Source organism: Torulaspora globosa, chromosome 3 (genome assembly GCF_014133895.1).
Source record: "Torulaspora globosa chromosome 3, complete sequence".
Taxonomy (NCBI): Eukaryota; Fungi; Ascomycota; class Saccharomycetes; order Saccharomycetales; family Saccharomycetaceae; genus Torulaspora; species Torulaspora globosa.
In genome coordinates, this window is record NC_050729.1 from 27,245 (window position 1) to 54,417 (window position 27,173).

Sequence of the window (27,173 nt, forward strand, 5' to 3'; positions counted from 1 at the left end):
GGGAGTTTGGCCGAGTGGTTTAAGGCGTCAGATTTAGGTTGTAGCAACTTAAAATCTCTGATATCTTCGGATGCAAGGGTTCGAATCCCTTAGCTCTCATTTTTTTCCCGGCGTTATGACGTATTTTTTAAGCTAACTGATAAGTCTCGACAGTAAGCGGAATGAAAAGTGAACGCTGTTGCCCTCAATTGGAGTCGGCAGATGTCTGAGTTGACACTGGTCAAAGAGTTGCTGAAGCAGGACTGCAGTGTGTCGTTCTTCCAATACTAGATCTCGAAATTCTCAACATGTCGGCCTTCGCACATTTCAACTCCTGATTGTAACTATGGAAAATCACACATCCTCTTCCCAGATATAGTCACTTTGAGAAGTCATTGATAGGAGGACGCTTGAGCTTCAGCGCGGGTGACCGGTGCCGAGATTTTACGCCTGGACCGACCTTTATGGGCAATCCGCTAGCTTGCAACATAGCCAACACATCTTATGATACGTTTTGAGGGGAGAACGGAAGGCTCAATGAGAACGTCGATCGATGCTTCTTGGTTTCAAGAGCAATGAATTCTGCTGATCGCGTGTTTCCAAGCTTCCAAAGACCTGCTACATCATATCTCCCTTCTGGAACATCAGGAGAAGAGTTGAAAGTAGGGACACTGACTAGGAATAATCGAGCACATCGGGAGCCCTGAAAAGGTGTTCCTGGACTGGTCTTCGAAACTGGAGGGAGGACGCAGTACTTGAGAGAAAGCAGCTTCCAAGGCAATGTAAAAGGACGTAGAAACAGCTTAATAAACTCAATTTGGTCCAGTGACAGCCTCAGAACCGAATAAAGGTCAATCTGCCAGAGCGTTGCTCTTTTTGGTCCAGAAATAGCAAGACTGACCAACAAACTCAAAAATACGTGAATCTTGCAATATAACCCAATTGGAAACAATGCTCAATGTCTGTTAATCGAACGAGCCCTTCGGAAGAGCGGATTGAAAACATCTATTCTTTTCTTTGTTGAAGACTCTATTTCTATCTACCCTCAAGAAAGAGGTCATTACTCACCACTGGCCAATACTGCGGCCAACGTATGAATTGTGCAACGTATGGTTGTCCAACGCATGCTGTTGCTGGATAGTGTTTTTTCATTGCACATATGAAAACATCCTATCTTAAATACAGTTGCTCTGCATGGAACAGCTTATATTCGCAAGTGTTCGAGACTGAGGTTAACAAGATACTATTTAATAAAGCTGATGGTTCATGAGCTGGTGAACTTTCTTGAGGCTTCTTTCCAGTTGATCACATTCCATATGGCTTTGAAATAATCCATCTTTCTGTTATGGTATTGCAAATAGTAAGCATGCTCCCAGGCGTCGATGGTAACTAGTGGTACCAGGGAGCTTGGTAAAGTGTCCTGGTTGTAAGTTTGAATCACATCTAATTTACCACCATTTTGCAAATTCTTTACAATGAAGACCCAGCCGGAGCCCTGCACTGCTGCTAGTTTGGTGTTTGCTAAATTGATGAGGTTTTCCAAGCTCCCGTACTGTGAGGCGATGGCATCCGCTAACGCACCAGTTGGTGGCTCACCACCGCCAAGCGACTTTGGTGCCAGACTTTCCCAAAACAAACAGTGGTTGGTGTAGCCACCGCCGTGGAACTTCAAGTTTTGCTGCACAGCAATGATATCCCTGGCTATAGAAGGAGATGGTGCGCGAGCAAGCTGAACCTTCAACTCTTCCATTTGATCGATCGCTGCATTAAAACCATTGACATATGTTTGATGGTGTTTGGAATGATGCAATTCGTTTATCTCTGCTGAGATATATGGTTCTAAGGCATCGTAAGACCAGCCGAGCTCTGGTAATGTGACCTTCATAATGGCTTCACAACTCTGACGGAGTCGATGTTAGAGATATTTTGCCTCGAGAGTAATATAGCATCATCTTATATACTCTACTCCCGAATTCTCAAGCTCTAATGCACTTACTCACAAATTAGCCACCCGCAGGGTGTTTTGAGAGCAGAGACGATGGGTAAGGGATAGATCCCTCGATTGGCAATCGAGATAAAATGCTCATGCCAAGAGGTTTTTACGTAATTGAGTACATTGAGCCAAAAGGTGAGCTTGTGAAGCAACCTAAACGAAGTAGAAGCATCTGGGTTAAGCGCTGGACTCATTCTGGACGGTTCGAGCGTTTCTGATATCTTTTCACACAAAGCGAGGAAACTAAAGATCTTGAAGCTTTCCCGGTCCGGTTGGTTGACATGTCCAAGTATCCCTCCGAGATATTCCTGATCAAAGAATTAGTCTGCAGAGTCAATTACGCCTCTGGAATGTCAAATGTGCCATAATCATGATTTCTGCAGGATATTCTTCTGCGGGTTAATGCCTCCATTGATTGCTTCTGTTACCTCTACCGCTGCTTTGATTTTCGGTAAACTTCGGACGCCCGTTTAAACTATCAGCCGTCCAAATAAGGCGCTTGGATCCGTAGAGTTACTGAGATGCCGCTGACAATAATGGAGAAACAATACTGAAAGAGCAATGAAATCAAAGGCTTTTGTGTATGCAAATTGTTTTCGACCGTGCCGTTACACCTCTTGCTTGCCACCGTCCTGAAGGCTCGGTAAACTTTTAGTAGCCTCTTAACATAGCAGCGGCGGACCATCATGTCATAGGTTCTTCGCCAGGGCCGACCGCTTAGCGGCTATCAGTGTGATTGCAAAACTGCAGACCACGGACGACGTATCTGCTTTAAAATGCGGAAGTATAACGCCTTGCGGGTAGTTGTAGTTCCAATATAGTATTTTCTTCAACGTACCCTGATTTAGATGACACTGCTCTTGTGTTTGAGTTCGCCAGTTACAGCACTAATTAGGATGGCATCATTTCTACTTCCATCAGCTGGCAGATGAACTCCTAGAATCAGGAACGGGCAAGTCACAGTTGAATACACTCGCTTGTGCTTTGCTTTTCTCCAGCTAGCGAATTGAACTAAGGGATGAGTTGTTCCTCTGCGTAATGGATTTTTTCACTTCAATGTCGACTTATATTGCTTTGCTTCACGAAAAAGCTTCCAAATCTGTTCGTCTACAGTTCATCTAGACAATTCGACCGCAGTTATCAGCTGTGACGTGGAAGTCGCCAACATGGGCGTTTATGGAAAGACTGCCTATGCATATTTTGAGCCCGGACAGAATAGACACCAGTTTCACTCCGATCCCTTCTCGCATTACATCTCCGGAATTTATTTCGCTACCTGCTTTGGACCATCTCCAGAAGTAAAGTCACATATTGAAAGTACTGACAGGATCAAACCTTCCCCTATCGTGCGCAGTCTGCGAAACAATTGTCCGTTTTACCCGAAAGAAAAGCGCAGTTTCCACGGTAATCTGGTAGAGCTTCCTAGAGTTTACCGCAAGCGTGACGTGGAAGTACTGGTTCAGTTTTTCGGCTGAACTTTGTGCCCCGAATAGTTCTGCAATACAGCTAGCTAGTGTCCTTTCTTAACAAGCCAGCGGTTTGACCCACCAAAATCTCTCTGGAGCAAGCAGAAGCGATGGCATCTATGCTTAGAGTACATACCTGCGACTGATCAAACGGAGCAGCCAAGAACAGCAGTCATAATAGTCTTTAAGATGGGCTTTGTAAGAACTACGCCGCGGTGAGCATGGTAGCAGGCGGCGTACGTCATCAGATCTGAGAAATTACCATCTCAAGATGGTCGAAGACAGCATTAGGGACGGATACGAGGAATACAGAAATATGGCCGCCGAATACATCGCTCTTTGAATCTTGTGAATAGAATCTCTTTTTAAGCGAATTAACATATGGCCGCTGGTATACACTAGAATGAAAGTGACGAGGTTGCTAATTGAAGTCATGTTATTACACGTCCTGCATATCCCTTAGCGTGTATTCGCGGTTGTATTCTTTCAATGTTGGGTGTATTCACCAGTGTATTGGTCACTCACTACGTTGTAATCGCGCTGCGTATACCACCAATACATTAGTCACAGTACTTTCACGAGACGTAAGATAACGAGTTGAAACGATAGAAAGTAGGCTGGCAGCAGGAGCCAAGAAATACGCGGCACTGTCGTGAATATTCGACACTGATATTGGGAGGTGTACGAGATTCATCACGTATAAACCATTTTCCATTTTAGATTACATGCGCAGCCAAAAACAAACACAAACGTACAGAACGATGAAGTCTCGAAAAATATAGAAAGACAGCAGTTTTATTTAATTGAAGTGGGCTCCAGTCGGTACTAGAAAATCAGGGAAGAATATGATATGTAGTTAAACTATAAGATCTCAGATTTAAAGCAAGTCGGTGAGGGCGTACTATTTTTACGCTAGCGCTCATCATTAAGACTATTATGATTAGCGTTGTTTGCATAAGGGTGAGGTATTCATAATTTAACGACAGATCATATTTTTTCCTCTGTGTGTGCCTATGTTTGGTTCGTTAACGGCATTTCTAGCTGTGGTAGTTCATCAGTGAGTTGTTATTCATTCCGAGCTTCAAGTACTCGCCTTTCTTATCTAGAGGAGGAGCCCACCTCACATGAAAATGAAAAGTAAAGTACTGGCTTCGCTTTAAAGGAATTTGCGGACCTTAGCATGTTGAGAGGTTATTGGAAATGTATCAGTACTCATAATGATCTTAATGAACAGGACTTTATTCTATAATTTTTCCTCACTCTACACGCTACGAAAGAAACTTACTTACACTGAGAAATACTGGCTCGTTTTACATCTTTTCCATGCGTCTCGTTTACGTCCACTGATCTGTGGCTCGTTTAACATCCTCGCTGATTCTATGTTAGAGTCTAAGGTATTAGTCAGCAACTCATAATCGAATCCGGCCGATAAATGTGTTATGCTATATGATGGTAACCTGGAGAGACTTATACAACCCTGATGACGCACGCCGTTAGCCGCACCTCTCGGTACAGCCAATAGTTCCGACATACCACCCAAGTTTCGACAGTTACTATTTTATGAATCTCTTAGTGAGTTCCAAGAACTGCTTGACTGGTAATGGTTTGGTTAATACATCCGCCAGGTTGTCCTCCGTTTGCACGTATTCCACACTTAATCTCATTTGTTCCACTTCGTCTCTGAGTCTCCGGCTTCTGGCTCCGAAAAATTTATTTCGAAACTTCTTGTCGTCGTCCGATTTCATCAATGCTATAGTAGGTTGACTATCGGTGACGATGACAATTTCCAGATCTGAACTAGTTACTGCTTTCACTAACTCTTGTATATCTCTTAGGATAGGAATTGCTCCTGTTATTCCATAGATCTCTGCCTCCGTTGACGAAGTACAAGTCAATTTTATTTTGCTTGACTTTCCCCCGATGATGTTGCCGTTCAGCTTAATTAGGTAACCACCTTGTGATTTGAACCCTGGCTGACCAGCAAATGAAGCATCTGTTATGGCTGACAGAACATTATGATCATTGTCTTTATGTTTATGCCATATGAGCTGTTGTTCTCGAGTATTCCACAGAAATTGAATAAGTTGATGGGTCAACTGCCTCACTTGTTTAGAGAGGAACAACGTATGTTGCGCCAATACGTTGACATAGTAGAGAATATCGTATCGATATTTTTGGGCGACGTAGGATGCCAGCCCTATGACTTTCTGCATCCATAATACCTGTTTATCGTATTCGATCTTATTCATAACTAATCTTCCTTAGATATGAACATTCCAGGCTGCCCAGGGACCTTATTCATCCTGCCATTGTCCGTCAACGGTATTCCCAGTTGTGGTAATTTATCGGTGAGTGGCTTGTTCATTCCGAACTTTAAGTACTCGCCGATTTTATATTCCACTTCAAGTCCCAGGATGTCATAACTGTACTCTCCCGTCTTCAGCTGGGGTTCCTGTGTTAACCACTTTAGTTTCATAGGATTTTCTTAAGGTGTTTATAAGTTCTTTTGCCCTAGTGGGCGTTTTCGTCAAGACCACCATGTCATCCACGAATAGGCATATGATTATACCTTCTCCTAGGAATACACATGGCCAGCCTTTGACTTCATGGACATCTGCGTTGTTTAACAGATATTCCTTTATAGTTTTGCACCAATTTGCTCCACTTTGCTTTAATCCATATAGGGATTTGCGGAGTCTTAGCACCTTTTTTTTCATGTTCATATGAGGTGGAGCTCGAATATATAACTCCCCCTCTAGATCTGCATACAGGTATGCAGATGATATGTCCAGCTGGGTGATGGTCATGTCGATGTCCAAGGCTATCTCCATGCAGGTCATTAGAGCATAGTTGTGCACTGTGTTTGCCTGCAGGTTCTCCAGATATGTTTCTGGTTTTTGTTGATCACCTCTGGCTACAACGCAACATTTTTTTGAACCGTCTCGCTTGGTAGTGAATATGAACATGGAATTCACTATCCTGCTTTTAGTTACACTGTCGGCTCCGATAACGTGGTCTTTATCCCAGGTGGACATTTTTAGAAGTTGGTTTACCTCTTTCTCATAAGCAGCAATGAATTTTTCTTTCTCTTCTGCATTACTGTTTAAAGATATAGCCTCCTTGTAGCTCAGGGATGGTCTTTCGGCATGAGCTTTTGTATTGTTTCTTGTAACCTTTGCGTACTGGATTCTTTGCTTCGACATGGCGGTTCACTTTGGCCACTGGTGCCATCCTGGTCTTCGCTTCCTTCTGAATCCTCTCTGCTCCGCTTACGTCCCCTTCTGGTTTATCCTTCTCTTCCTGAGCAGGAGGTGGTGTGCCCCGCGAAGCGGTGTCCGATGGGTATCAGTCGGTTTCGGTACCAGAATCGTCATTGGAGTCAGAACTGGACCTAGAAGTATCCTCACTAGTTTTCGATGTTAACGTTGGTGGTGACTGCTGAATCGTCTTGCGCCGTTCAGGCGAAGCTGAGTTTGCGCGGATCATTGTTTGCTTTTGAGAGACGGGTGCCTTAGTAATCATGAGTGGAGGAAGTTTATGTGCTTTCGTACCACCCGCCGTGAGTATCTCTCTTGGTAATCCTCTGTTCCGCTGTCATTTGTGCTGCGTGGCTTGGCTTGGTCGTAGCGTTGTTTTGGGTGAGTACATTCGTATCACCCGATTGGCCATGATCGTGCGGAGTCAGACTAAATCAAAGCTGATGTTAGTCGGTGGAAGAGCTTGAGCAGAGCTACTACTGTTCTTGATCGTTTAATTTTCCGCTTCATGAATGATCGGGTCGACGACCGTTTCATTAAATTGCGCATTGGCACTAATCACCTTGTAATGTTTGGTATCGATCACACGTTCATCGGAACCAGGGACATATATGAGATAGCCGAATGATGTCGGAGATAGACAAAGAGCATAAACTTTCATCCCTATGTTGACTAGCTGCCTGTCTGTTTGCGGCTTGTTGACGATGACCGTTTGGCCGAATGGTAGGATAGTGCTTGCATCCAGCCCTGTTAAACCTGCCTTGGTTCTTGGGGACACGCCAATACTTGACGATACCACCGAGTTTCGACAAGCCGAAAACAGGCAGTAAGTTGCATAACAGAGGGAGGAAGGCTATGCTTATCGCCATCTCCAAGCAAAGTAGTTTTACGCCGAATTGTCTTTCGATAAACATTACCAGTTCAATAAATTCATCCGTGACGCTTTGTGAGTCCTTATCCCTTAGAGGGACGACCCACTTGAAACGTGTGCATTCATCAGTGAATGCTAGCATGTATCTGGCTGTATTGGCTGCGGAGATGGTTAGGGCCCGAATAAGTCCACACGGATGAATTCGAAGCGTGAGTATTCTTTCTGGTACTTGAGCCTTGAGTTTAGAAGGTGTCTGTTCTTGGATGACTTTTCTTCCATACAAATTCCGCACTGAAATTTCTCAGAGCTTTTCCAGTTTATTTCGTCCATATGAATGCCTGCTACGGAGCCATCCTTAATACAAGACTTTAGAGTTTTTACATTCACATGTCCAAATAATCATGGCTATAATACAGGGAGAATTTAACAGCGTTGATATTCATCGTTCTGTGTTTCATTCCGGGTGCCGGTAGTACTAGGTATTTCGAGGATAATTAGTAGTATGGTCCTTTCTTTATTATTCTAGCAACCGGCCTTCTGTTTTTGTTCTTAATACATAAGTAGCCCTTTTGAGCTAACTCTTCGACGCTGAGAACATCCGATTCCGCATCTGGCGAAGATAAGGCGTTAACGGTGCAAGGTCTGCTGTTGAGAAAAAGTTGTTGAATATTCTCTTTGGAATCCACTTTCATATAGTTTCCCTGAGCATCTTGTAGTGTGCACTTCGGATTGTAAGACTTGTCGTGCAGGCACTTCTCCTGCTTCAACCGAAGTGGATGCGCCTGAATCTATCAATAGATACTTTTTATTCACTGTGGCACTGTTCGACCCACTCGTTCGTCAGTTGTGGAAACTCAAGATGGTGTTTGGGATTGTGGTCCTCTGATTCCTCATCTGCTTTCTCATCACTTACCGTGTTCGTGATGTCGATCCAATTGACAGGTCTTCCTTCCAAGTTTTGTAGTTGGTGCGTCCTTGGTAGCACTCTCTTCCCCTTCCTATTCATTGTTTTTATTTCAAATCTGACATTATCTTTTGTCACAGTACCAGGCGACATGATCTCTTTTTTGGAGACTTCTTAAGAAAGATGGGCAGAAGAGTTTCCAGAAATGCATCCAAGTTTCTTCTATCTTAGGCGCTTCCAATTGGGGAGGGGAGCGAATTCTGGCACATTCGCCGTCCAACCCATTGGAAAGAAGCGACAGGTTTCTGGTTGAATACATTAAGACTGGCGGACGCCATTCGCTCGATTGCCGGTTTTGTCCTGGCGAAGTAGACCTTAGGACCTATTTTCACGTCGTACGTGTGTTTCGCAGCATTCAACAAGGTGAGATACCCTTGCTAGGTTTCTCTTTCTAGTTTGAAGGAGGACATAAATACTCATAGCGCGCATTCCGTCCTTGGGACCTTGTTCAACGCATGCGGGATATGGTCCTTGATGCTCTTGGGGAATTATTCCTTCCACCTAGTTCGTAAGGCGAGAATTCTGTTGCGAAGCTGTTCTTGTCTTGGACTCCTTCTGGCCCTGTCGTCCTACGTACGCAGCAAACTTCTCATCATGCAGGGAAGTTCTTGAAAGCGGTCACAGGTTCTGGCGAGATAAACAGATGCCGCCCTGGTGCCTTTGCATCAGATATATCCTCTGATTTTAGCGGCAACCGTGTTCGAGATCGATTTGACTTCGATTGACGAGGGTGATGACTTACTAAACTGGTTGCATCGGCAATTTTCGAATAAACCATCCAACAGCTCGATCATTGTTAATGTCATAAAATGTATTCCTAAATCTTAATTCTGCTACTTGACCTACTTACTGCAAATTGAATATGTCGCCAGGTGATCGCGCCGTTCTTTGGCGTGTGTACGGCGCTACCATGCGACAAAAGAAGCACTGAGCCTGGTTCCTCGAGACAGCCTGCCTTGCACTGGGTCTTACACCGCCTACCTCCACCAGGTCGCTACAACGCACGTTATTTTTACGCTATTTATCTCTTTTTCGCCTACTGTACTACTTCCGCGCTCCTGTCTCTTGCCTAAGGTTCATTTTTCATTCTGAAGATCTAAACATTAAAGTGAAGCATAATGTAAAGCTCTTTGCATTTATAGAGCTTGCTAGATCTACCTTAATAGCTCATCCAATGATCAATCTCAGCCATTAAGGCTTCTAGAGCCACTCAGTAGAAAACGTGCAAATGCCATTTGGGCTCCAAGATGGAAGCCCAGCAGAATTAATCTCGTAAATTTTAATTAGTGCTACAGTTATTATCGTTCTATGGATCTTCATTTGCTTTTTAACTCGACTAATGTACTCTTCTCTTTTAAGGGCTCTTTGATTCCCGCATAATTAATGGGGCAATTCTATTCTGTCTATTTTGACTTTTCTAAATCTGCCAGAATATTTAAAAATTCTGGCGGCTACATGTTTTTACAAAAAAATGTGGGCAAAATATATATAAGAATGAGGGCATTTTCATTCAGAAAAGGCTCGCTCGACGCTTAATATAGTACCGAGGTGGGCTAGGCCTCGAGCTGAGTAATACCTTAGAAGATCCAGCCCATCAGTCAGAATCGGTATAAAAAGGTCCCGATTTGACACAGTTAAGTAGCTGAAAATAGTCTAAAAAACCAGAATTAATTGAGATAAAGGTCAGGAACCTAATCCCTTGCCAGGAAACGTAACATTACACTTGGAAGCGGGCAACAACAACAAATAGAAAGACAATCAGAGGGAAAGACATTTCGATTCTAGAACAACCATGGAAGCCGACAGTGAATCAGACCACGAGCCTAGGGCCAGGCCCAGTGATGACGAGGATCTGCTGCTGGAACCTGTGGATGAAGAGCTTAGAAAGTTCTTAACGGACTGTGTTTGTCCTCTACAGCACAGGGTCGTTTACTGCCCCCCTTTGAATTGTCTGGTAGGCACGATAGGTTCAGTGACTTTACCAGAAGCATATAGGTCATGTCCAATGCTGGCGATTTATTATGCAAAGTTTAGGATGAGGAAACGTCCATTCTCCTACCTGCACGAGGGAATACAATGGCCAGAACCATATGTTGTATGGAACACGATTGCGAAGAAGATGCAATCCCATCCATATGTAAGAGCACGCAGTACCGACGTGATCGATGAACTTAAGCTCGCGATAGCTGGTGATGTTGTGGTACCACCAGGGAAGGACAACGAGCTACTGGAAAAAACCCCCAAAGCAGAAATCAGATCAAAGTACTTATGAAAAAGTCCTGCCACTCTCGCACGCACGCAGCTCCGAGCTCGGTCAGTTCTATTCAAATATATTGAGTACGGACAATCCCTTGGGTCTGTTTAATAATACAGCAGAGAGCCTTCTAGTGAAATATACACCTCCAAAAGTCCAGATGCTGCATCTTGCATACGTAATTCGTACGTTGTGGCTGACGGAGGTAATAGCAGATGAAAAATTGCCCGATTGGCCCCAGGCTCCAGCCGCCGAGGCCATTGAGACAACGGACGCCTTCTGGAAGATGTTGAAGAAACTGTCAAGCACTTGGAAAGTCGGACTACCCGAAAAATCTCTGCTGAATAGAATGCGGCTGCTGTATCAGTCCAACAGCGACATTTCAAGAGAATTCCAAAGACTTCACAAAAAGGCCCGTAATGATATCTTCCAAGAGATAGGACAATGGCTTCCTCGAGACGCAAGTCACATCACTAATGCTGCAATCTCTTTCCATGTGACCTCTATGCTCTCTAATGAGGACGAGGTTGACTGCATCGATATTAGGTTCAAGTGTCGTTATAGCCGGCGAAAAGAAGCACAGGCTGAACTGAGCTCTCAAAGATCTAAGGGGCAAGTGGGTAACGGATCCGAAGAAGAGAAAGCAGAAGGAGGAACAGAAGGAGGAATCCAAACGATTTCCACGAGAGGACCGGCGCCAAAGGTCCACATTCGCACAGACCCGCCGCTAAAGACAGTAGCGCCGATGCGGAAGAGTAGACGAAAAAGGCACAAATAGCGTAAAACTAAAGTGCGTTGAAGCGACCTGGTGGGGCTAGGCAGGCTCGAGGTACCAGGCTCATTAGAGCTTCTTTTGTAGCATAGAGGCAGCGCCGTGCGCACGCCAAAGAACGGCACGATACCCTATACTCGTTGGAATAGTAGCCACCTGAACTGCTCAGATTTGCGTAACTTTCTGTTACCTCATAATTAACTCAGTTCTTCTGCATTATAGCGGTTTCAGGCCATTATTGAGCTGCAATACACCAATACATGTAGTATAGATACTTGAAGCACCTTTGCAATGAAGGTTACAACAGGGACAGCGTGAAGACTAAAATAAACTGTGTTCTGAGGAACTTCCGGAAAGATTGGACAGAAGGGGAGATCCGTGACACGCCGACTACGGCAGCACATTGTATCATTTTGGTCAAATAAGTCATGCAGTCAAGTGCATATTTGGCTTGCATGGCATGCGTAATAAATTATCTGGAGCACAATGCATATCTGTCCTCCAACTTTTGTATATGTGGTCGCTTCTTTAACTGACCGACTGCTACTGAAAGCTGATGAAGAGGACACTTCAGTCCGTCCGACTAAGGAAACTGATGATGCTGCTCGGTTGAAGTTTCGAGGCCAAGCTGATCAAACATGGCATGGCACCAGCTTAGCGCATGTCGATGATTTGTCGCTCTTCTGAAGTCACATATCACAGATAGATAGCTCACTATGCTCAATATACTAATTCAACTTCTAGCATGTAATGTTATCTTCGGAACAGATGCTACAGAACGCTGACTAATAAAACCAGCAGGGAGCTTTTGCCTGGTCCATGGTATTTCCGCTGTATTTTGAGGACCTCTACCAATCCAGTCATTCAAGAAGCGAGAAGAATCGCGATACAGTAAACAAGTCACTTTGTGGACAGACAGCTATTCCAGCTGACCAGCTGAGCTTGCTGATTTGGCCGCGTTGCATTTCATCCTGAGCTCTTATTTAAGGAAGGATAATAAGTTCGTGACGGGCAAGCTTTCGAGAGCAGTTAGACGACAAGTGAGAGAATAAGAGCTATGAAAACAGAGCCAGTGATAATCGTTGTGGGAGCAGGTATTTTTGGTGTTTCTTTAGCGAACCATCTTGCAAGAGGGAAGGAAAACATTAAGGTTAAACTAGTTAACCCTTCCATTTATGCTTATTTCCTTCCTTCTGCTGTTCGGTTGACGGTTTCCAATGATTATGGGTCTTCTGTGATAGCACTGAAAAAAGTCTTAGATCCTGAGGTAAATTTCATCAAAGACAGGGTTGCCAGTTTCACTAAGAAGGATATCACATTAGAATCAGGCCCTGTTCTTCCATTTGACGCCCTAGTTATCGCTACTGGTTCCAGATGGCCGGACCCAATAGGATCTACATCGATTTTTGAAGACAATTTCGAGTCTTATTTCAAAACCCAGCTAGATAGGATCAAGGAGGCGAAACACATTGTATTCATAGGCGGTGGGTATATCAACACTGAAATTACAGGAGAACTGATTTACAAGTATGGAAAAGAAATCAGAAGTGGTGAGAAAAAAGTCTCAATAATCCACAGTTCCGACAGGCTGCTTCCGAATGATGGAAAGTACGGCAATTCTTTGAGAGATAAGGTTACTAAGCATTTGGCTGATAATGGTATAGACATAATCTTGAATAGTAAGGGTTCAATATCGCCAGACAATCCAAACAGAGTCATTCTTCAGGGAAGTGAACACGATTTCATTGACGGTGATGTAATTTATGAAGGAACCGGGATCAGCCCTAATGTTCCGCATAATGAGATACCCAAGCTTTGCGACGAAAGGGGATTTATTCGGGTCAGGAAAACTTTCCAGGCAGAGGCAGTTGAAGAAGGTTGTATATTTGCTATCGGGGATGTCACGAATTTTGAATATCACGGCCTCCTCAAAAGAGATAACTGGATCAACACCATTACAAGAAATGTGGTGAGTTATCTTAATGGTTCATCGTCAGGTCAACTTGCATCTGCGAGCACCTACGAAGGTGGGCCTGTACCTGCGGCCGTATCGCTTGGGCCAGAAGCAGGGCATGGTCAGTTTCCGGTTCCATATTTTGGTACGTTCAGCATCTCTTCTTTTGCTGTGGTTCATCTTAAATCCAAAGAGCTTCTGAGAGAAAAGATGGAGCCGATGTATGCTAAGTAAAGGTTTATTACCTAGAGCGCATTCCATCTTCGCTCATAGTTGTGAAGCTAAATCAAATGTCTCTTCGCATTCTGAGGCGCCGGTAAAGAGCAAGTGCATGACTTATGCATTGTGGTAATCATAATATTCGCCTAGCAATACCTTTAGAGTGGACTCTGGCAAGGTAGGGGCGCCAAGTACAATAGCTTCCTAGTTGTAATTTGGCAACCAAAAAATTACAATTCAGCAACTCCTTTTTCACTGAAAGTGTATCCTCATAGCTCAATGGCAGGTACATCCAGTCTCAATGATCAAGTTTATGAAACGATCTAACTCAGGCAAGCATCAAATGATATGAGGTGGGATGTGGATTTTTCCAGTCGGTTTGCGGTATATAATGGGTAGGATTTCGCTTTTGAAAACTGTTCATTTCATCGAGATTAATACAAGTCTTGCGATAATGGCAAAATGACGGATCCATATAGTGATGTAAGACGATCTCTCGAGTGATCAACAAGAGGCTCTACAGGTAGGACGCAGGGAAACCTGTACGATGTCTTCCTCGCATATAATATGTGATTTTTCCAAGATCGCAGACCTCGTTAACCCTGATGCATTCAAGGTGGCTGAGGCGTCAGTCTGTACGTTTGCTAATTAGATTCTTTGATATTGCCATATGGCTCCCTTCATCCATTACAGGGCTACTATAATTTTCCTGCTGTCCTTTCAAGGACAGAAGATTCAGGCCGAATTTGCTGCACAGAGGTTGGTGTAGAATACCTAAGAGGCTGGTAGTCACTTTCTGTCAGATACCCGCTTCAGAAGGTTTTCTTTTGGTTTTAAAGATCCCATTGCTACGGGGTCGAAATGCTTAACATTTGGCAAGCGGCGTGGCTTTCCTTGAACAAGAAACAATGCATATTTGAGATTTATATTTGAGATTTTCTGGCTTCCCTTGATAGCTTGCCTCGGCGTGCGAGCATTTCCACGGCGACAAGAAATCCGTGCTGAGTCCCATAGCTACTCCGCTCTTTAGCAAGCTCGATACAGCTTTGTCTACCGATGAGCGGTGTATGTTAACTGTTTTCTCTTACGCGACGTTTTGATAACCCTCCTTCCCTGTATGAATGAGGAAACTGCAGTAGCAAGTTATTGCTGGAAGTACAACGTCACGGGCAGCAAAATATGTGAGAAATATTACGCGAACACCACGGCTCAGACGCTTGCTCAATCACTATCATTGGCAATGCCAACTCATTTTGGAGCTAAGCATGGACAGGGTGTACCTGTACCTTTTATATGCTCCTTGTGCGACCATTGGGGATTGGTAAAATTGACAGAGGTCAAAGCCTTACCGAAGAATTTAAAAGTGCTATCCAGCACACCGACTAGACAAATTCGACCAACCGGGGGCCGGACCACCACCAAAAAGTATTTTCCTAAGCAGTAAAGTATTGCTTAATGTCAGTTGTAGCCAACACAAACTTACAACGATAGATGCAAAAACTAGAAATAAGCCAAGGTACATGCTTAAAAAAAACGAGTTTATCAAAACTATGAAGTTCCAGCTACAGACACGGCCAAAATAGCTATAACTCACGACCTGAGCTACAACAAAATCATCCGCATTGAGAAAGACCATAACCGTGATACAGTGCGGCATCCTTGAGAGCTAGCTCTCGCTAACAACAGCTCCCTACCGTCAACAGTTGAGACACTCCATCCGATGGTCCCGCACATTTGAATATTAACTACGGGCGCCTTTGCGCTGACGGCCAAAGGCATGAACGAACGATGACGAATATGGCTGTCGCGGTGCCCCGCATCGTCAACGGTATATGCCTACGGAGTTTTCTCCGTGACACCACGTCCAGCGGCGACGAACCGGAGATATCGAGCGCGGCGCCAAGAAAACAAGCCTAAAGTCCGTTTATTGACGGTGAAATGAAGAATGCGTTCTTGGCAGACAGTTGAATACCAGGACAACCGGATGAAACTGGTTGGTAGTTTCTGCCTTACGGAGCAGGTCCATTGCTGCTCAACAAGTCTCTCGATCTGTGGGGTATGACAGCGATGGTTGCTGCCGGCCTCTTGAGCCGCTGCTGTATAAATATTGAGAGTTGTTCACGCTTAGGTGGGGAACCGATTTCCCATCTGATTGATAATTCAGAAACCGAGACAAAGGAGCCATGTTAAATGACAAAGAGGTCAAAGACTCAACGGTTTGTTACATCGAAGACATAAAGAAAAGCGATTCGCACGCCTTGAAGAATGAAATCAAAGCAGTCGAGATTATTGACGACAAGAACTCGCGAAGGGAGGAGGATCTTGAACTTTACAATGTGGAAGAGGAAAAGGAAATATGTATCTTCGAAACTCGGGAATGTATCCCCGACTCGCTGAAAGGCCTGTCTCGAGAGGAACTGGAGCTTCTCTCGAGACAAACAACAAGAAAGATGGATCTGAGAATCCTCATCATGCTTTGCTGGATCTACATCTGCAACTACCTGGACAGAACCAACATCGCATCCGCAAGACTTGGCGGTCTTGAGGAGGATTTGAATCTTACTTCGACCCAATATCAGACAGCGATTTCCATTCTGTTCATTGGTTATATTACGATGCAAATTCCTGCAAATATCATCCTCAACCGTTTGGGGAAACCATCTGTCTTCATAACAGTCATTATGACCGTATGGGGTATTATTTCCACTTGCACAGGTGCTGTCCAAAGCTACGGCGGTTTGTTAGCGGTCAGAATCCTTCTGGGGTTCGTTGAATCCGGCTTCTTCGGTTGCTGTTTGTACTACTTGTCTTGTTGGTACACCAAGAAGGAATTGGGGCTGAGAAATTCGATCCTGTACTCTGGTTCTTTGATTAGTGGGGCATTCAGTGGACTCATCTCTGCTGGAATTATCGAGCACATGGACTATGTGAAGGGATTAAGAGCATGGCGCTGGTGTTTTATTATTGAAGGCGCGATCACAGTGGCAACAGTTCCGTTCGCATACGTGATATTGCCCGATAATCCTTCGAATACTAAGTTTCTATCTCAGCAAGAGAAAGATATTGTCATGTGGAAATTGAGAATGGATGTTGGCGACTCAGATGACGATAAGACTGTTCTCGGAGACGCTGAAGGGGGGCACAATTCCTTTAAATTTGCGTTGAAGCTGGCCTTTGTGGATCTCAAAGTTTGGCTAATCACTGGTTGCTTCTCATTTCTCGTTGCTGCCTGTGGTGTGACAAACTTCTTCCCATCTGTTGTGAAAACGCTGCAATTCGACAGGATGGTCACCCTCTGTTTGACCGCCCCACCTTATTGCATTGCTGTGGTAACTACCTTCATTTGGTCTTGGCATTCAGATCGCACTGGTGAAAGATTTTGGCACATTGTGCTGCCTCTTGTCCTTGCGTTGGTATCCTTCGTCATTGCCGCATCAACCCTAAACACTGTGGCGCGTTACATTGCCATGTGTTTGATGCCTACGGCCCTTTATTGCCCATTCATTCTGATTATCTCTTGCATGTCGATTTGCGTTCCGAGACCACCTCTGAAGAGAGCTATTTCCTTGTCAATAATGAACTGTTTGGCAAATTCTACTTCTATTTGGAACGCATATTTGTACCCTGAGAGCAATGCACCCCGCTATGAAATCGCCATGGCTTGTAATTGTGGTTTCATTGGGTTGTCCGCACTTTTTGCCTTCCTGCTAAGAATTCATCTGGCAAGATTGAACAACAGGATCGCAAATGGCACAATGAACTGGTACACTGAATTTGGCAATGACGGTTCTCATGTCAAGAAAAACTTCAGGTACACCATTTGATCGTGTTTAGAAGTGAACTGATAATGAGCAGCGAGTAATGACAAGAGAGAAGGTTATTAATCAGGACGACCTATGTATTACGGCAAACTTTACGTGTATAGAATGAGTTGCTTTCGTAGTAAGAATTATCTTGCCTGGCAATGTGGGAAGTCTTGAAGAATAAAGAATATGTTCATTATATACAATAAGTACCATCATCTGGTGATGAGTTGAAAATTTTTGTTCGAGCGATGACGTAGTTCTATATAAAAAATGTACTTCTGGCTGAAGTGCACGTAATGTACATACAACACAGTTGAACGAATCTAATTGACCAGAACCATGCCTGTCGATTTAACCACTACCTTCTCAGGTCATACGTTTAGAAACCCTTTCATGAACGCCTCTGGTGTTCATTGCATGACGATTCAAGAGCTTGAAGAATTGGATAATTCCAGTGCAGGATGTCTAATTACCAAGAGTGCGACGAGCTCAGAGAGAGCCGGCAATCCCGAGCCTCGTTACGTTGCGGTTCCTCTGGGAAGCATCAATTCGATGGGTTTGCCTAACGCTGGAATCGATTATTACATGAAATACGCTCTTGATCGCCAGGCTAACAAAGCAGACTCTGAGCCAATTTTCCTCTCTGTCGCTGGTATGAGCGTGGAAGAAAATTTGAAGCTTTTAAGAAAGGTGCAGGATAGCGCTTTCAATGGGATCACAGAACTTAACCTATCCTGTCCAAATGTTCCCGGCAAGCCACAAGTGGCATACGATTTTGAGACGACGAAAATTATTCTGACCAAAGCATTCGAGTTTTTCGATAAACCATTGGGTGTTAAGTTACCACCATTTTTCGATTTTGCTCATTTCGACGCAATGGCAGAGATTCTAAATCAGTTTCCTTTGACCTACGTTAACTGCATTAACAGCGTGGGAAATGGGCTTTACATTGATGTGGAAAAAGAAAGCGTGGTCATTAAGCCAAAGAACGGCTTCGGTGGTTTAGGTGGTGAATACGTCAAGCCTACTGCCCTTGCTAATGTGCGTGCCTTTTACACCCGTCTGAACCCTTCAATTAAGGTCATTGGAACTGGTGGCATCAAAACAGGAAGAGATGCATTCGAACATCTGCTGTGTGGTGCCACCATGCTCCAGGTCGGCACACAGTTGCACGAGGAGGGCGTTTCGATTTTTGAACGTTTAACTAAAGAACTGCAAGAGGTCATGGCTGAGAAAGGTTATTCCACGATCGATGATTTCCGTGGTAAGCTTAACAGCTTATGATGTTGGCACGCTGTGCCACAGGACTTTTATAGATTTAGGAGATAATACATATTGATAGACTGATGCCAACAAAGCGTGAAAAATACACAAGAACTTATTACAAGGGCCGGTTGAGGCACAATCAGTGATGTCTGTTATGATTATATATGGTATCGATCTATTTGCAAACTTTATAATTTAAGCCTTCATAAGGGTTACTGATCTAAAAGCGTAGCATTGTAATTCGTGGTATTGTAATCCCAGTAGTAGGTCAAGCTGGTGACGTTGCTAACCGAGGTGACATCGCAAGCAGCAGCAAAATTCAAGCCTTGTAATCTACTGGCGGCGTAGTCGTAAAAGTCATCTTCTGGGCATGAAAAACCAGGACCAGAAGAACATGATTCAATTGGGATCACAGCGTCGTTTACGACATATCTAACGTAAGATTCATTGGAGCACTGAAACTTTTGAGTGTATACTCTTGCACCCATTGGAACTTGCCAAGACTTATGGAATACATGGTCGCGGAATGGGACGTAGGTAGCATTCAATGGGTTGCCATCATCAAATAAACCAACGGTCGTCAGATAGTTCAAGATATCTGTGTCATGGGTGAAACTTAACCAAGCTTTTTGATCCAATTCTTCGCTTTGTTTCAATAGCTTCACTGTGGCGTTGAAAAGGTTTGAACCGACGTCCTTAATTAATGGGTAACCTGGACCATCCGAGTAGTAATTTGACAAATCATCGTAGTAAGAATACCTGATAAGCTCATCCTGAGTGAAAACATCGCAAATATCACTGTAACCACGGGCACTAATCTCGTATGCACACCAACTGAACAACATGAAAGAATCAGAGCTGGTCAGGTTCAAACCAGGATTTTGCTTGTTCAGTCTTTTAGCGATATTTTCCAGGTACTTGTCGGAATAAGCATCAGTTATGTTGCTAAAAGCTGATTCATTCCATGCGGGACATGAATATCCGGCACTTATGGTGTTGGCACCTGCTGAGGGCTCTTCGTCAATGACTTGCAAGGTAGCGTTGTAATCTGATCCCAGTGCATCAATGAAGTATTTAGCAGTATCATGAACCCTTCTGGAGCTAGTTGCGAAAACAGTCAGATTAGTATTGTTCTCCAGAAGATTACCGTACTGCTGTAGGAAATCACGCGCGTGCAGTTTTGCATCCATTTCACCAGTATAAGGGTTCAATGGGTTCACAGAATTCTCCAACGTAGTTTCCTGTTCGAGGTTGTCCAAATCCTGGATGAAAAACTCATAGTCATCATTTAAGAAGGACAAAGAGCCATTGAAAGTCTTGGTGTAGTTGGATAGTTTGTACCAAGTCTTGAAAAGCTTGCGTCCTCTACTTTTCGACGGATACCTCTCGCCATGTCTAGCGATCAGCTGAACCTGAGTCATCTCACAACTCTCGGGCGCCTCTCTTGGGATACCATAGTCATTTGGGTATGAGAAGTAAGGTGCGTCACCCGCTAGGTAGGGAAAGATGTCGTCCTGTGTACCGATTTTCTGTAGTTCCACTAGTTGAGGAACTACAAGACCCTGCGCAACTGGCGATGCAAGTAGAGCAGAAAGTATTAGCGACAACATTCCACTTTTAAGTGTGTCAGTGGCTGTAGATCTGAAGGATTAGAAGTCCAACAGCTACATTATTTGTTGGCGCACTTTTATATGAAGTTCACGCTCGCGGAGGTGAAGAATTCCCATCCTTTCCTCCGACCGAGTCTTCCTGCATGTATCAGCATTTTCGAGTAACTGAAAGAGCTATATGCCCATATCGATCCGTAGATCAACATTCTATCTGAATGGCCTTCAGTCCCGACGTCGTACAACTTAGCGAACCCGGTTCCTTTTTCAGACATGTAGTATTTGTTTTCAGCTCGTTCAGAAGGCCCGATGTGCACTTAATACTGAAATGGGTAAAACCCAAACAGAATAAACGCTCTTCAACGAGAGGTGCAGTGCGTCCAACTAATCTCCGGACCGTGATGAAATGAAAAAAGACCTTGCGGGCATCTGTTAAGAAGCAAAGGCCTCACTAGTTGCCGAAGTGGGATAACTGCAACAAATGCATTACCTTTTTCAGAAATGATCTGCAAGCGATTTACATCGAGTTTAATATTTCCTGTTCTGGTCGATAACTCAAAGCTGGGTAACAGGGCGCCTTAGCTCGGTTTTCTGGAAGCCCACAGCAGAGATGGATATGATGGGATAGATAGCATTAGGAGGAAGGAGTTCGTCAAACAATGTCTGAGGCAGCTAGGAATCCGCCCAAGAAGAGAGATGTTCTGCAAAAAGGACCCCAGATGAAACATTTTTCTGGAAATCAGAGCAAGCTGAGGAAAAAGACAAAGAAGAAAAGCAATTCTGTCTCATCTAGAACCAGTCATTTCAATCCGGAGGATGCTGAGCAGCGTGACAACGAGATCAACCAATGTTTCCACGTTTTGGGCAACAGGAGTATGAAACTCTTCAAAAAAGGTACAGCTGTAACCTCGTATGGCCTTAACCTGGATGTCAGACTACCAGAGAAAGTCGCAGTTAAGCTCATTCTAAATGTGCCACACGAGTATCCAAAGTCACCATTGCAGTTGCAATGGAAAAAGAGCTCATCGGGCGATAACTTACCCAGAGAGATTACATTTCAGACGCTAGTTCGGAATTTCAACTTTAAAGCCCGTGACATGTCGTTACAAAAGATACCAATGATAGCACAACTGAATTATTTAGTGTATAAGGCAGAGAACCTCGCTGCTTCCGGCTTCAAGCTGATAGATCGACGAGAGCGAGAGTTTTTTGCCGCCTTTGGTTAGACTACTCCCTGATAAATACCGCCGCAGCACCCATACCGGTACCGATACACATACTAACCACCCCAATTTGGTCTCTTTTTAGCTCACGTAAGATTGTGGCAACCTGGCGTGCGCCTGTGCAGCCCAGCGGATGACCAAGGGCAATGGCGCCACCGCGAGGGTTCACCTTTTGGGGATCAATTTCCAGTTTGTGAATGCAGTACAAGGCCTGGGCCGCGAATGCCTCATTGATCTCAAATACATCAATATCGTCAATACTCAAACCGACATCCTTGAGCACCCTTGGAATGGCGTAAGCAGGGCCGACACCCATAATCTCGGGTGGCACTCCGACGGCTTGGAACGCAGCATAGCGTGCTATGATCGGTAGGTTGAGCCTTTCAGCTACCGATCTTCTGGCCAAAAGTACACCCGCGACACCATCCGAAATTTGCGAAGAGTTCCCCGCGGTGGTGGTCCCCTTGTCCTTGATGAACGCAGGTTTCAGCATACCCAAGCTTTTGGCCGTGACATTCGCACGGGGTCCCTCGTCTTTGTCGACCTTCTTGCCATCTGGTAGAGTGATGGGCAGAATCTCGTCTTGAAAGTCGCCCCTCGAAGAGGCGGCCTCTGCCTTTTGGTATGAGCTCGCAGCAAATTCGTCCTGCATCTGTCTGGTGATGACATACTTGTGGGCCACGTTCTCATTCGTGAATCCCATGGGGATTAAGCACTTCCTCGCCTTCGAATCCTGCTTCATTTCATCAGAGATCGACCCCAGCGGGTTTACAGTGCCGTAGTTCTTCGACATCGACTCCACCCCTAATGCTAGACCAATATCGATCTGGCCGACCCTGATCTTATTGGCGATGTCATTTACTGCGGTCAGTCCGGACGAACATTGTCTGTTGACGGCTTCGAACGGAGTCGTAAAAGGGATGCCAGCCGCCAGACAGGCGGCTCTATGTTCCGTTGCCCCAGCACCCATGTTCAGAACATTTCCGCACGTGACCTCTCCGATCAACTCCCGATGCTCCGCTATCTCTGGTGGGAGTCGATCAAAGAACTCATTCAAAAACTGTAGTACGAGGTAATCTGAATTCAAGTCCTTAAACGATCCCTTGAAGCCCTTTCCAATGGCGGATCTATGAGCGCTCACTATTACCACATCATCGGGCCTCTGTTTCCGCACATTGTTGCGGTACTCCCCGGTAAGATGATCCTTGATCTCTGCCAACCTCTCAGCCATTGCCAACTTATCTGTATTATTCCTTGTCAGTGAAGATCATCCGATTACTCATCTTTTCTACCTACCTGCGCTTTATATATGTCATGATGAGCGGAACCGGATCCCTCTTTGAAGGACTTCCCCACATCGGAGTCTCGGTGTTAAAGCCGTCCGGGCCGGGGAACTTTTTGAATTTTTAGTTGTCCGGGACAATAGGGGTTCGCCGGACAATCAGTTCGGACACCGCATCGCGGATCAACAATGACAAGAAACACGGCTTGAAGCAGCACAGCTCACTAGTAGAAGGGCGTATCTGCTGACACCGGGTATCGATTTTGAGCTGTCAAGGCTGGTGCTGTATCAGGTTCTGCAGATTTTTGAACTTGGCAGGCAGTGGTCGCTAGCGGCAGCCTGTATTTTGAGATACAAATGATGCGCGGCTACAGTGGCGAGCGCTGGGTTGATCCGTATGACTACAAAAGAAGATCGCGTTCATTGGGCAATGAAAGTAGTCTTGACGTTCGATCGAGTGGGCTAACAGCGGCAGGTGAGGACTTTGGTGTTTCGCAAACCGATGAGCTAATAAACCGAGGGCTGTCGCTGGCGGGCCGAGGATTGACGGGCGATGGCAGTGTTAGTGGGTTAGTGGGAAAGAACTATTCTACAAGTGAGATTGAAAGCAGGCGATTTGATCCACGCAACCCTCCTGCGGACGGCTCCGTGGAAGAAGAATTTCAACAGCTTCTGCAAGACAAGACATACTTTTGGGGTGAGGCGAGGAAGAACCTGCCGAACTTCTCGAGGGAAAAGAAATGGTCTCTAATCTGTTCGTTTCGATCCAAAGAGTCTCCGAACTGCTCTAATGACTCTTTGACGGCTCCTCTGCTGCGGAATCAGCTTCTTCAGAATTTGGACCAGTCGCTGCGAGCGCCTGGAAATCGTTCAAAGAATCTGCACCAGCTGGAGAAGGCACTTCGTCAGTCAGGCTTTGCGCAAGCATTTCTAGCTCAAGATGGTATCAAAACGTTGTTTGATTGCTCGCCCGATATCCAGGCCGACGACCAATACGTCTACCTGCGGTGCTTTAAAACCTTAATGAACTACGATCAAGCCAGATTCGGGATTTTGAATTCCCCTGCGCTGCTTAATTATTTTTGTGGCCTAGTGGTGGATGAGATCACTCGTTTGAGCTGCAAACTGGTCTCAGCAGAAATTCTTCTTTTGCTAACGTATGTTGATGAAGAGAATGGCTATGAAAAAGTGTTGAAAGGCTTAAGCGGACAGATAAAAGGATGGCTTGAATGTCTGCAACGGATTCTAACCACAGAAATACCAGACGATAATGAACCCTTCTACGCGCGGATCAAGGCTGGGAAGAACAGGAATAATTTTGTTCTTACTTCTCTGTTTCTTATCAACTCTATTGGTCAGGCACTTCGAATAAAAGAGCAAAAGATTCATTTCGTTAGAAGTTTGAAGGAGAATAAGATTCACCATTGTTTCCATTTAATGAAACAACTTCGGGTGAATGACATAGACAAGCAGGTTGAAATATATGTGGAGCTCGAAAGAAAGATTTTGGAAACTTGCTTTGCAAAGGGACAACTGGAAGACAGTGTTTATGAACCAGCGCTCCAACAATTAATAAATTCTACCAAGGGAACTCTGATCGAGCAAGACCTATCGTGTCTTATCGACTCTTTCAATCAAATTGTTGGCTCAAGGACGACCGCCGAGTCAATAAAAATCTTCAAATCGCTGCGCTCGATACTTGAGTATTTGATTGACAACTTCTGTACAAATGTTCCCTCTCAGCCCGCAACATTAGTTCAGGAATCTATCAACAAGTTCTTGGACAAGCTGGAATCCGATGAGATTGCCAGAAGGGCCATGAATGAAATGACAGAACTTGAAAATACAATAATATCGTTGCGCAAACAGTTGAGCGAACTTAAGGAGCTCAAGGATACATCAAAGGAAAAGCTGGTTAAAGAGCTTAAATACGCTAAAACTATCAGTGAGACAAAGGACACAGAAATCTTAGAGCTATCCAAAAAGTTAGAAGAAACCAAAGAATTGAGAAGAAAGGATGAGAAAAAACTTGAGCATGCTTTGTCACAGTCATTGTCAGATAAGATAAAAGGGAACTCTCATTCAGTTTTTGACAATCTTAAGGCAAGGACTCAGCTAAACAAAACCAAACCAAAAAGAGTACGATCGATGTTAAAAAGCCAGCGGCTTCAATCTCTTTCATCCTACGTTGAACCTTTGGCGAAAGTTGATTCAATTGTTAATTCGTATAACAAAGGAAATTCTCCCGACGAATGCGGCAAAGTATCCGACTCATCATTTTCGACCTCATTCGAGGACAGCTTTCTGCATTCTGACGCTGTTCGTACAGCCAGGAAAGTATCTCCAGATTCGGAAGGTGAGTCGCCGCAACAGCTTTCGAAGAAGAAGGTTCGCTTGGGTAAATCGGTTGATGATTTGGATGGAATATCTCGCAGGTCGGAACTCGCGGTTGCCTCACAAAACATGGCTATAGCTCCATCGACTGTTCTCTCGATAGAAAACAACAAATCAGCCGTAAACTCGAAAGTACCAGCACCCTTGCCTGTTCCACCGCCTCCGCCTCCGCCGCCACCTCCACCATTACCTGAGGCTTTCGGGAAAGCTAGCAGAGAGCGGTCAGGCCTTTCTGGCGAGGCAGTATCGAGTGATGATGTTCCACCGCCACCACCGTTACCAGCCGCTCTTCTGGAATCAAACGTCTCCAAACCTCCGGCCAAGGAAGCCATGAAACAAATCCATTGGGAAAAGCTCGACGAAATTGCAGAAACTCTATGGGAGGATCAAGAACAAAAAAACGAAACTTTTAAAGAACTAGAGAAAAGCGGCATATTCTCCCAGATTGAAAGCTGTTTCAAAATCAAAGAAAGAGCGGTAAAACCTTTTGAGAAAACCGATACAGCAGAAAAGAGTAACACTAAGACATTTCTGCCCAGAGATCTAGCTCAGCAGTTCGGGATCAATCTTCATATGTTCTCCCAGTATTCTCCGGATGAATTCGTACTGAAAGTCCTTAAATGTGATATGGAGATCCTTCAGAACTCAACGGCCCTTGAGTTTTTTACCAGAGAAGATCTGGTCAAAATTCCATCTTCTTTGCACAAGTTATTCGGGCCGTACAGTTCCGACTATTTGCATGATCGGAAGCCAGAGAAGAATCCATCCGAACTCGACCGGCCAGATAGAATTTTCCTGGACCTTTGCTACAACTTAAGGGCCTATTGGTATGAGAGATCCATCTGCCTACTGACTCTCACCACTTATGAAAGGGACTACTATGATCTGGTTTACCGACTTCAGAAAATTGACGACGTCATTCAGCGGCTAAAGCACGGGTTTAGGTTTAAAAACTTTTTGTATATCATCGTGGAGATCGGAAATTACATGAATAAAAGACCAGCTGGAGGCATTCGGTTGAGCTCGCTGAATAAACTTGCTTTCGTCAAGTCCAGCTCGGATAAGAGTGTTTCGTTTCTCCATTTCGTGGAAAGATTGATTAGAGTGAAGTATCCAGATCTCTATGGGTTCACAGATGAGCTAGGTAAAGTAGAGGACCTCGGAAAGATCTCGTTGGATCATTTAGAACAAGAATGCAGTGATTTCCGCACTAAGATAGGCACTGTCGTGAGTATCATTAAGGAGGGCAAACTTTCGGATCCGGATGTACTCCATCCGGAAGATCTCGTTGTCAAGAAGATGACTTACAAAGCCAACCGGGCCCAAAAGAAAGCTGATCTGCTACAGGATCAGTTAAAATTGATCAGCAATGATCTCAGTAAGCTCATGAGATACTACGGGGAGGACTGCGAGAAGCCTGAGGCCAAGGATGGCTTCTTCCAAAACCTGATAGAGTTCTCTCAGACTTTCAGAAAGTGTGCCAAGGAAAACGTAGAGAGAGAAGAATGCGAAAGAGTGTACGAGCAAAGAAAGATCATGATCGAGACTCGCCGAAGGTCAGTATCAAATAACAACGCAAAGCTGCAGGACGAAGAGGATGCGGTTGACGTCCTGCTGGCCAAACTCAGAGGAGTCGAAAAGAGTTCAGCCCTCGTCAGGAGGCGGAGAAGCACTAAATATTTTGATATCTCTTCCCAGGGAAAAGATTCCTCTCAGAAGCCTAGACCGATTCCTGCAGGCACTAATGCGGTTTTGCTTGAGAGGACACATGCAATGCTAGAAGACATCCACAACATCTAGCAGACGGAATCCGTAAAGATATCACTGATGGACCAACAGAAATAGATGTCTTGGCTGGCCATTTCG

At 44.7% G+C, this 27,173-nt stretch overlaps 11 protein-coding genes and 1 non-coding gene across 12 annotated transcripts; 8 read left to right on the forward strand and 4 right to left on the reverse strand.

The window, feature by feature from the left end:
* HG536_0Ctrna4L lies at positions 1-99 on the forward strand. Its single transcript is given in 2 exon segments — positions 1-39; positions 55-99. It is a non-coding gene; the product is annotated as a tRNA-Leu (tRNA).
* A 4,892-nt stretch (positions 100-4,991) lies between these two features.
* On the reverse strand, positions 4,992-5,687 carry HG536_0C00130 (Ty1/Copia family ribonuclease HI; the record flags this gene model as incomplete). Its single annotated transcript, XM_037282627.1, has 1 exon — positions 4,992-5,687. The coding sequence occupies one exon, from the start codon at positions 5,685-5,687 to the stop codon at positions 4,992-4,994; it is 696 nt and encodes a 231-aa protein (XP_037138522.1).
* A 168-nt stretch (positions 5,688-5,855) lies between these two features.
* HG536_0C00140 (uncharacterized protein) lies at positions 5,856-6,641 on the reverse strand (the record flags this gene model as incomplete). Its single annotated transcript, XM_037282628.1, has 1 exon — positions 5,856-6,641. One exon carries the CDS (start codon positions 6,639-6,641, stop codon positions 5,856-5,858), a length of 786 nt encoding a protein of 261 aa, XP_037138523.1.
* Positions 6,642-10,322: 3,681 nt separating this feature from the next.
* Positions 10,323-10,802, forward strand: HG536_0C00160 (uncharacterized protein; the record flags this gene model as incomplete). Its single annotated transcript, XM_037282629.1, has 1 exon — positions 10,323-10,802. The coding sequence occupies one exon, from the start codon at positions 10,323-10,325 to the stop codon at positions 10,800-10,802; it is 480 nt and encodes a 159-aa protein (XP_037138524.1).
* Positions 10,803-10,944: 142 nt separating this feature from the next.
* HG536_0C00170 (uncharacterized protein) lies at positions 10,945-11,562 on the forward strand (the record flags this gene model as incomplete). The annotated part of the gene is made up of 1 exon (XM_037282630.1): positions 10,945-11,562. The coding sequence occupies one exon, from the start codon at positions 10,945-10,947 to the stop codon at positions 11,560-11,562; it is 618 nt and encodes a 205-aa protein (XP_037138525.1).
* A 1,051-nt stretch (positions 11,563-12,613) lies between these two features.
* Positions 12,614-13,744, forward strand: AIF1 (Aif1p; the record flags this gene model as incomplete). Its single annotated transcript, XM_037282631.1, has 1 exon — positions 12,614-13,744. The coding sequence occupies one exon, from the start codon at positions 12,614-12,616 to the stop codon at positions 13,742-13,744; it is 1,131 nt and encodes a 376-aa protein (XP_037138526.1).
* A 2,168-nt stretch (positions 13,745-15,912) lies between these two features.
* On the forward strand, positions 15,913-17,553 carry HG536_0C00190 (uncharacterized protein; the record flags this gene model as incomplete). Its single annotated transcript, XM_037282632.1, has 1 exon — positions 15,913-17,553. The coding sequence occupies one exon, from the start codon at positions 15,913-15,915 to the stop codon at positions 17,551-17,553; it is 1,641 nt and encodes a 546-aa protein (XP_037138527.1).
* A 321-nt stretch (positions 17,554-17,874) lies between these two features.
* On the forward strand, positions 17,875-18,819 carry URA1 (dihydroorotate dehydrogenase; the record flags this gene model as incomplete). Its single annotated transcript, XM_037282633.1, has 1 exon — positions 17,875-18,819. One exon carries the CDS (start codon positions 17,875-17,877, stop codon positions 18,817-18,819), a length of 945 nt encoding a protein of 314 aa, XP_037138528.1.
* Positions 18,820-19,013: 194 nt separating this feature from the next.
* Positions 19,014-20,411, reverse strand: HG536_0C00210 (histidine phosphatase family protein; the record flags this gene model as incomplete). Its single annotated transcript, XM_037282634.1, has 1 exon — positions 19,014-20,411. The coding sequence occupies one exon, from the start codon at positions 20,409-20,411 to the stop codon at positions 19,014-19,016; it is 1,398 nt and encodes a 465-aa protein (XP_037138529.1).
* Positions 20,412-21,067: 656 nt separating this feature from the next.
* Positions 21,068-21,634, forward strand: SMU2 (Smu2p; the record flags this gene model as incomplete). Its single annotated transcript, XM_037282635.1, has 1 exon — positions 21,068-21,634. One exon carries the CDS (start codon positions 21,068-21,070, stop codon positions 21,632-21,634), a length of 567 nt encoding a protein of 188 aa, XP_037138530.1.
* A 1-nt stretch (position 21,635) lies between these two features.
* Positions 21,636-22,862, reverse strand: POT1 (acetyl-CoA C-acyltransferase; the record flags this gene model as incomplete). The annotated part of the gene is made up of 1 exon (XM_037282636.1): positions 21,636-22,862. The coding sequence occupies one exon, from the start codon at positions 22,860-22,862 to the stop codon at positions 21,636-21,638; it is 1,227 nt and encodes a 408-aa protein (XP_037138531.1).
* Positions 22,863-23,270: 408 nt separating this feature from the next.
* On the forward strand, positions 23,271-27,107 carry BNR1 (formin BNR1; the record flags this gene model as incomplete). Its single annotated transcript, XM_037282637.1, has 1 exon — positions 23,271-27,107. The coding sequence occupies one exon, from the start codon at positions 23,271-23,273 to the stop codon at positions 27,105-27,107; it is 3,837 nt and encodes a 1,278-aa protein (XP_037138532.1).
* Between the last annotated feature and the right edge of the window lie 66 nt (positions 27,108-27,173).